This window comes from Sprattus sprattus (genome assembly GCF_963457725.1).
Source record: "Sprattus sprattus genome assembly, chromosome: 21".
Lineage (NCBI taxonomy): Eukaryota > Metazoa > Chordata > Actinopteri > Clupeiformes > Clupeidae > Sprattus > Sprattus sprattus.
In genome coordinates, this window is record NC_137919.1 from 6822487 (window position 1) to 6832486 (window position 10000).

The 10000-nt window shown below is 41.8% G+C and overlaps 1 protein-coding gene across 1 annotated transcript in view; it reads left to right on the forward strand.

The window, feature by feature from the left end:
* chrnb1l (cholinergic receptor, nicotinic, beta 1 (muscle) like) overlaps positions 1 to 10000 on the forward strand; it is a 22976-nt gene that overhangs the window by 706 nt on the left and 12270 nt on the right. Inside the window, exons 2-7 of the mRNA XM_080860161.1 lie at positions 4205 to 4338; positions 6095 to 6139; positions 6736 to 6845; positions 8888 to 8996; positions 9305 to 9452; positions 9782 to 9970. Coding sequence (XP_080716287.1) covers positions 4205 to 4338; positions 6095 to 6139; positions 6736 to 6845; positions 8888 to 8996; positions 9305 to 9452; positions 9782 to 9970 — 735 coding nt within the window. The remainder of the gene's footprint in view (positions 1 to 4204; positions 4339 to 6094; positions 6140 to 6735; positions 6846 to 8887; positions 8997 to 9304; positions 9453 to 9781; positions 9971 to 10000) is intronic.

Genomic DNA, 10000 nt, shown 5'->3' on the forward strand with positions numbered 1-10000 from the left:
GTAATGAAATTAATTTAGCACTCTGCTGATGTTAAATAGCCTGAGTCCGTTTCTGACCTGCGGTTTCGCACACACACACACACACACACACACACACACAGAGAGAGCTCTGGTGTGGGAGGCATGGGAGACTGGCAGAGCCATCGCATTGCCTCACCCTCAGACCTGTCCAAGAATGTTTGCAAGAGAATTCCTGCTTATCTTGCCCAACAGAGATATGGAGGGCAGAGAGAGTAGGGTATACTAGCGACGGTACGACACTGTGGATAAATAAAGAGATTAGCTCTAGCCACTTCAGCAAAGCTGTAGCTAATTGATCGTAAAACTTTTAATATGATTTCGTTTTCTTTATTTGATTTGACACGGAAATCTCTATACTGTATGGTAATAATCTGATGTTGTGCCCAAATCTGGGAACTACAATTGGATTAGTTAGGAGTGACTTTGTGTGCCCTCCAGAAGCAAACTCATCCTGGTTATTTAGGCATGCGGAGAGGTGAGGGCATTTAAATATAGAAATAGAGAGAGGTTTCACTTCCTTAGCCACAGAGGAACCAAGTGCCACTTCATTAGCCACAAACGAACGAAGTGCCTTGATTTTTCTACTTTTATTCTTATATTATAGATTTTTATCCTATTTTTTTTCGTATTTGATCAGAATCATGGTTAAGACTGGCCTGTGTCCACATTCATGACTCCTGTATCCGCCCCATTGGCTTAGTCGTGTAATCTGCAGTTTCTAAAGATCTTATATGTTAATTGACCAGCTGTTCAGACTCTGGAATATAAAGACAGGACGGTGTCCACATAGGAATCACACCTCATCTATTTGCCTGGCCTGGTGGGTTAATCAGGCTAGCAATTTGTCCAGAGTTTATATGCTAACTCACTACCAGTTCATACTCTTGAATTAATCTGAATTTGGTCTAGATCTGGTGTAGATTAACAGCCAGGTCAAAGCCTGTCTTGTGGTGTCAGCTGTTTTATGGATTACTACTTGGCATTATGTGTGCGTAAATGAGAATGACATTTTGTGGATGTTGGTTTTTAAGGTCTCACAGTCAGTGGGTGGGTGGGTTTCTGTGGTGCACTGTTATGCAGGAGAGCTGGTGCCGTGACTCTGAGGCTGCCATCATGATTTAGAGGACAAAAAGTGTGTGTGTGTGTGTGTGTGTGTGTGTGTGTGTGTGTGTGTGTGTGTGTGCAAGAGAGAGAGAGAAGGTGAAGAGGTGGAGGCAGTAAAACCCATGATCTGTTTGTCAACTCTGATCTAGTTGTCATAGTTGCAGTGACATAGTAACTTTGATCTGCTTTTAGTGTTTCAAAGAAAGCGCCTGCGCCTAACCATACCATGACCAGCTAGGCTCTGTATGAGTTCGATGGACTGATTTGAACATAGTCTTTTCCCTGCCACAATGTCAATTTTACTGTTGTATATGGGCCATTCTACCGAATTCGTGTAATATGCAGTCCCTCGACAATAAAAACTATTTACAAAACAATTAGGTATTTAGGCATAGATATTTAATTAGAAAATGTTATGGTCTATATAAACCCAATGCATTACATGAGATAGTGATAAGCTAAATATATACAAAATCATCATTTATAGGGTACTTTCTATTGGGAAGTAGCTGTCCCCAACCCTGACATCTAAATTTCAATGCCTTTAAATAACACTTTTCAATTTTTTTAGATTTTTTTCAATGATTTCATTTCAAAGATCTTTATGATTGGGTTGAAATAGAACTTGGAATATTTAGATTTATTGTGGGTTTAATTTTTAAATCAATTTTCTATACTCAAAAAATCATGTCCCTAGTTTTCATGTCACTACCGAAACACAAGAGTTTTAGTCCATTGGCTGAGCCTGTGTTTTAGCCACGACTCTGCATTTTTGGCCATGCAGTGACACTGCATCTCTGACCCTCATGGTTGAATGGTAAGTAGCTAAATCCCATAGTTTTTGTATAAATGTGTTCCAAAGTCTGCAAATCGACGTGTAACCTTAAGAATTGTCACTACCGAAACGCATGTTTTCTTCAATTAAGTAAACCTTTTGGGGTTTCATGGAAAATCTTATGTTTGTATGTGTGTTCACCTCTTCAAAGATGTATTTGCATGCCGTGTGCTTGTTAGAATTCTTTATTTATGCTTAAAGTTAGCTAGAATTGTCACTACCGAAACAGTCACTACCGAAACATATGGTAGTGACCTGATGATTTCAGTAGTGACAAAATGAAATGGTAAGTAGTTCAATCCCATCATTTTTAAATAAATGTGTTGTGTGGACTAAAGGGCGGCCCAGAGCACCTTTTGGAAGATTTTGGGAGAGAAATGAACATCCATCCAACAGTGCAGTCACTACCGAAACACTGGATGTCACTACCGAAACAGTGCAGCACTACCGAAACACAGGATGTTTTGTAAAAAATTAAGTATATTGAGTAATCAACTAAATTGTTATGATACTGATTGGATTAATGTATGTTCAATTTCATCAATGAACAACTCTGGAATCAATATGATCAGTATTTTGCATTGTACAAAGAAATATTGCACTTAGATTTTGTTGAATTGTATAAATTGAACTTGAAAGTTTGGTAAAAAATTCATTTTTATGGATTTCATTGTAAAAACCTTCAAGAAATATTTGTAAAAATGCTCTTCAGAGAAGGGAAGGAAACACAATCTGAACAGGTCAATAATAATACTTTTTTACTATAGTAAATGTGATGTTTCGGTAGTGACAATTTTTGGAAGAGGAAAAACATTCCAACACATTCTGAAAATACAATATAAAAATTGACTGTTCTTTTACTAGATAAGTGTACTTTAGATATGGTCCAATATACATACGGACAAAGTTTTGGGAATAAAACATAAAAAAAATCTAAAAATTTCCGACCTGACTTTGCACCAATTCGGTAGAATGGCCCATATTACCTGTAGCATTATGGTCTGGTTCACCGTGCTATGGGCTGTATGATTTCTGATTACAATGGACTGATGTGAACATAGAAATCTGCCTTTTGGCTGACCCACAATGTCAGTTTAATTGTTATATCGACTGTATCATATGCTCTGGCTTCCCCCTGCACTTGAGGTCATTGTCACTGGACTGTTCTGTTCTTTTGTTGTCATGGCAATGCACAATGCCAGCCTGCTCAGACGATTGTGTCTTCCTTATTGGTGTGTGGACATTAGCTGGTCTAGTTCACGGCTGTTAGCTGACATAGATGTGATCATTTGTTGATAGCTCAGCCAAGAATGAAAACAGTAGCTGCTTTGTTGATATTTAATATCCATCCGCAGTTTAATGTAATTAAGGGTCTATATATTTGATCAGGTCAGCTGACTGAGCATTATAGCACTCACTTACAAATAATGCATTAAGGCCCATTATGCGAGAACTGGTATTTTTTCCTACTGATCTCCCTCTAAGGTTGGCAGTAGAACAGAAGCCGTTCTCTGTATTACAAGTCAGTGGTTTTGAAGATCTTTTCAGGTCAAATTGTTACATAATGTTGCTTTAAGACAGTAACCCATGCAGTGTTATGAACATTGAGACCAATGCTTGATTGGAAAGGAGTATGATTGATTTTTATATCTTATAGATACACTCATCATTATAGACATGGCTTTCATGGGAATTATTGCTGAATATTGCTACGGTTTCATTTTGATTTGAATACATATGAAATATATGAAAAATACGCACTTTTATTATTAGCAAACTTCTCAACTTCTCATTTTCTACTACAGACCATGTCTATGGCTATAGTTATGGCATTATTGGGATGGTTTCTTCTCCGGTGGTATGGATCTTTCTTATGTGTTACAGTTATGGCATTATTGGGATGGTTTCTTCTTCGGTGGTATGGATCTTTCTTATGTGTTCCAGTTATGGCATTATTGGGATGGTTTCTTCTTCGGTGGTATGGATCTTTCTTATGTGTTCCAGTTATGGCATTATTGGGATGGTTTCTTCTTCGGTGGTATGGATCTTTCTTATGTGTTACAGTTATGGCATTATTGGGAAGGTTTCTTCTTCGGTGGTATGGATCTTTCTTATGTGTTACAGTTATGGCATTATTGGGATGGTTTCTTCTTCGGTGGTATGGATCTTTCTTATGTGTTCCAGTTATGGCATTATTGGGATGGTTTCTTCTTCGGTGGTATGGATCTTTCTTATGTGTTCCAGGAGCCTCATCTACGGAGCGCCGCCTCCTGGAGAAGCTGTTTCAGGATTACAACCTGAAGGTCCGACCAGCGGCGACATGGGACGAGAAGGTGATGGTTCGGGTCGGGATGACTCTAGTCCAGCTGATGGGCCTGGTAAGACTCATATGAACACACACACACACACACACACACACACACACACACACACACACACACACACACACACACACCTGTCAAAGACAATCATACTCCGGTCAACGATGCAATGTGTGCTTGGATAACAACGTGCGATCCAGGGTCAGGATGGATGGAAATGTAGCGTAGGGTACCACTGGTTAGGACTGGTTTGAATCAGCCTTCGAGTAATCATGGTCATGCATACACACAAACACACAAACACACACACACACACATACACACGCACACACACACACACTGTTCGAGTCAAAGACAATTGAATTATCTCTCTCATACACATAAAACAGGCATCTGAGTTGTGAAGGTTAAGGTCAAAGTTATGACCCTCATCTAACAAATCATCCACTCAACACACACAGCCTTCCCTACACAAATCATCCACCCAAAACACACAAGGCCTTCCCTACACACAAACACACACGGTCATCTGTACACACAAACACACACGGCCTTCCCTACACAAATCATCCACTCACAAACACACACAGCCTTCACTACACACAATCACAGGCAGCCATCCCTACACAAATTATCCACCCATAAATATACACGGCCTTCCGTACATACAAACACACACAGCTTCCCTACACAAAAACACACACAGCCTTCCCTACACACAAGCACACATCTGTACATTACTCCTCCTTTTCTTGATTTGTTAGGATTTCATCTTTTGGGCTTATATTTATTCTTTCTCCCTCTCTCTCTCGCTCTTTCTTTATCAATCTCTCTTTCTCTCTCTATTGATCTGACTATATCTTTCTCTCTCTCCCTCTCCCTCTCTCTTTATCAGTCTGACTGTATCTTTCTCTCTCACTCTCTCTCTATCTATCTATCTCTCTCTCTCTCTCCATCTCTCTCTCTCTCTCTCTCTCTCTCTCTCTCTCTCTGAGTGTTGATTCCAGTGGCATTCTCAGCAGGGTGCAGGAGATCAACTTCTCAGCTGCCTGTCAGTGGCAGACAATACCGATGGGCTTTCCCAGAAACACACACACACACACACACACACACACACACACAAGCTCACACATCCTGACATAGTACCAACACACACACACACACACACACACAAACACACACACTCACAGTCCAAAATGTCACACACACACACACAGTCCAAACTGTCACACAGACACACACACACACACACACACACACACACACACACACACACACACACACACACAAACATGCACACTCACACAATGTTAAATGTGTCTTACACATGCCTCACACACAGACACATTACACACGCACACTCACTCAATCTGACACACACACAAACATGGATATGCAAAGACATACAATACAAAATCTCTGGCACACAGTACCTCATTCAGTCACTTTATATACACACACTCCTACACACACACACACAGACACACACACAATCTCTTGATGGGCCTTTTCATCTCAACCAACGTAAATGCTTTGCCACCACAGCCACAGAGAGACACACACATACACAGAGAGGGGGACACACACATACACACACACACACAGAGACACACACACACACAGACACACACACACACACACACACACACACACACACACACACATACACACACAGACATAGACATACACACACACACACAAACACAAAGAAGAGGGAGAGAGAGAGACACACACACACAGAGGGAGAGAGAGACACACACACACACCAGGGATCTGTGTTCGCAGGCTTATATCTGTGTCTTTTCTCCCACAGGATGAGAAGATTGGCGAGATGGTCACCAATGTGTTCATGAATATGGTGAGGACCACCCAATGTATCTTAATACACCCTGAACATGGCCTCTGCCTCCTACTCTTCCTCTCTCTATCTCTCTGTCTCTCTCTCTCTCCCTCTGCATCTCTCTCTTCCCCTCCTTCCTCTATTCCCCATGTCCACTGTCCGGCAGCACCCCCTGTCCCAAAAATGCCTTGTCACTTTTAATAACTGAAGGCAAGTTCATCCTTATTGCTTACAGACTCTCTCTATCTGTTGGGGTGTGTGTGTGTGTGTGTCTTCTGTCTGTGTGTATCTGTGTGTGTGTGTGTGTGTGTGTGTGTGTGCGTGTGCGTGTGCGTGTGCGTGTGTGTCTGCTGTCTTTTTATAACTGAACTGTGTGTGTGTGTGTGTGTGTGTGTGTCTGCTGTCTCTGTGTGTGTGTGTGTGTGTGTTTGTGTGTGTGTGTGTGTGTGTGTGTGTGTGTGTGTGTGTGTGTTTAGTTAGCCTATTATATGCCATCACTGGCTGTAAAAGTATTATCGCTAAGGGCGGTAACAGCCTTTTAAATGAGGGAAGCATCAAACATCCCCCCCCCCCCCCCTCTTTCCCTCTTTCTCTCTGTCTTTTCCCTCAATCAGGCATGGACAGACTACCGCCTCTCCTGGGATCCAAAGCAATACGACGACATTGACGTGCTCCGGATCCCGCCTAACAAGGTGTGGCGTCCCGACATATACCTCATCAACAAGTGAGTGACCCTATATCACAATGCAGAGGGAAATGACCCTCCTGTGTATATATTCTCAGAATAGAATAGAATAGAAAAGCCCTTTATTGTCTTTGTATTCGCATAAAACGAAATTGGGAGTGCTGCTCCTGTTGGTGCGAAGAGGGACAACATATAACACAACAAGAGTATAAATAGCAAAAAATAGTACTAATAGCAAAAAAGAATATATGTTAAGAGTTCAATAAAGTGTGGTGGTATAGATTGGACGTACTTCCCTGAGGTGCTTTACAATAAGTACAGTAACATAATTTTTTTACACATGTGTAAGGTGACTGAGATGGCATGTGTACACGTATTACTTTGTTTGTTAGTTTGTTTGTACGATTACGCAAAACCTACTGGCCCCATTGTCATGAAACATGGAAGGCCTAGCCTGGGCCAAGGAAGAACCCATTTCATTTTGGAGCGGATCGGACTCATGGGGTGCCCGTACGAATGTAGTTTCACTTTCGCTAACTTTGCGAGATATAGGGCGCCTGCACAAATGTAGTTACGCTTTCACTTACGTTGACAGATATTTGAGGTATTTGCCATTGACGGAGTTATGATGTGCCACTCCTGGTGCTTTTCTAGTTTATTTAATTATGTAATTGTTTTTATTATATATAGGTTGATTGCTCAATTGCATAAGCAATGCTGTTTGATTGCTCTTTATTTTCTTTATTCCACCCATTTTTGTGGCGTAGTTTCTGCTCGTAGCTACAACTGTGACATGTCTGTCCTGATCCATGTAGTGCTCTTGTTATAGTTGCAATGCCCACAGACTCGTTGTTCATCCCTTGTTTCCCATTGAAATGAATGGGGAAACACTTCAGGTTTCTTTCACAGCCACATGTCAACTTGGCACTTCATGTAGCTGTAGTTGTGCAGAAAACAGGAGGTACCAGCTGCCCCCTGCCTAAATGAAAGCCTGTATCTCAGGGGGTATTTTGTTTGTGGTGTTTCAACATGACAAGGGAACTCAAAGAGCAACTTGGTAGTTCCCTAGTGAGCAACTGTTAGCCGCTAGCTACTAAAATTACCCAATTACAAGTGACTGGACCAACTCAAAGGCCCTAAAGTGTCTGTCAACACACACACACACACACACACACACACACATACACACACTCACACACACACTCACACCTCCACACACACATACACACACACACTTACGCACACACACACACACACACACACACACACACACACACAAACACACCTACACACACACATACATACACCTCTACACACACACACACACACACTCACACCTCAACACACACACAAACTCACACCTCCACACACACACACACACACACACCTCCACACACACACACACTCACACCTCCACATACACACACACACACTCACCTCCACACACACACACCATGCACTTAGCGGCGTCGTGCAAACAGGCCTCTTTAGCCTAGCTTGGCCCGGCATGTGTCTAAAGGGTGGACACACACACACACACACACACACACTCACACACACACACAGCATGTGTCTCCGCAGTTAACCATACATTTATGACATGGGAATTTATAGGTAACTGGAGCTATGCGACCTTAAGATAGACACCTCGTTGGTTACCTTGCACACGTGAATAACTGTGCCATTAAGTGGCCCTTGTCATGTTTATTATAGTCGGTGATAGTATCAAGGCATGAAGGCCTTACATGCATGCATGTACTAGGCATGGGACATGTTCTGTATTTGGCTCATGTGGTTGGGGCCAGGGTTAGAGAATGGTGCTGGCTCAGTATATTAGTCTGATTTACCAATGTACCAAGATGCATCTGCATAAAAGAGAAAGGTAAACCGTGTCTAGTGCTAGAAAATAACACTAGCAGTTTTCCTTGCCGAGTATGTGGGTATCTGAGTATTAAGTCAAGCTCAAGTGTCGATTATGTGCGTTTAACTAATGTATGCGACTATGTCTCTTTAAATGGATACATCCTTCTAAAAAAATTGAAAGATGTAAAAACAGATCAAATGTTTTTGTTTTCAAACAGCATTGATGGGCAGTTTGATGTGGCACTGTATGTGAATGTGCTGGTCAGTTACACTGGAGAGGTGTCATGGCTACCCCCCGCCATCTACCGAAGCAGCTGCTCCATAGAGGTAAATTAGCCGTTAGCATCTAATGCTAAAACCCCTAGGGTCCAAACCATAGACATAAATTGATATATATGTATAAATGTATATGGTCCAAACTGCATGTGGAGACGCAGCAATGTTGTATGATCTATCCTGTAAATGTAATGTGATATCACTGTATTTTCGTGGCACGTTTAAATGTTTTAGCATCCAATGTTAAATAGTAAAATTAAACAACATGGGACTAGCTTTAAGCATGTGACCATCAGTTTTCACTCATCACAAAAGATGGCCCAATGCAATAATAACTCCTCTTTCCATTCCTCTCTCAGGTGTCCTATTTTCCGTTCGACTGGCAGAACTGCACAATGGTTTTCCGCTCGTACACGTACGACTCTTCGGAAGTGGACTTGCAGTATGGACTAGACGAGGACGGCAATGAGATCCATGAGGCTGTTATAGATGAGAACGCTTTCACTGGTCAGTATCTCCATTGTGTGTGAACTACACACACACTAACACACGCACACACACACACACACACACACACTTAATATCTTCACGCTGTATATAAGGTCAAAGCTCATAACCTAATATCACCATTGTGTGTGTTTAATCTAATAACCTAATATCGCCAATGTGTATGTAAGCTAATAACCTAATATCGCCTTTGTGTATGTAAGCTGCTATCTCCATGCTGTATGTAAGCTCATAACCTAATACTGTGTCACTAAACCATTTATAGCCAGCTATAGGTTAAGGATAGTGTTCATCAGTGCATCCTTTTCACGTTCTGCTCTGTTCTCCAGAAAACGGCGAGTGGCAAATATGTCACAAGCCGTCCAGGAAGAACGTGGAGGATGATGACCTGTACGAAGACATCACCTTCTACCTGATCATCGAGAGGAAGCCGCTCTTCTACATCATCAATATCATCGTGCCCTGCATCCTCATCAGCGTGCTGGCCATATTTGTGTTCTACCTTCCACCTGGTGCAGGTACGCCCCCAGCCAATCACAGCAAACCAT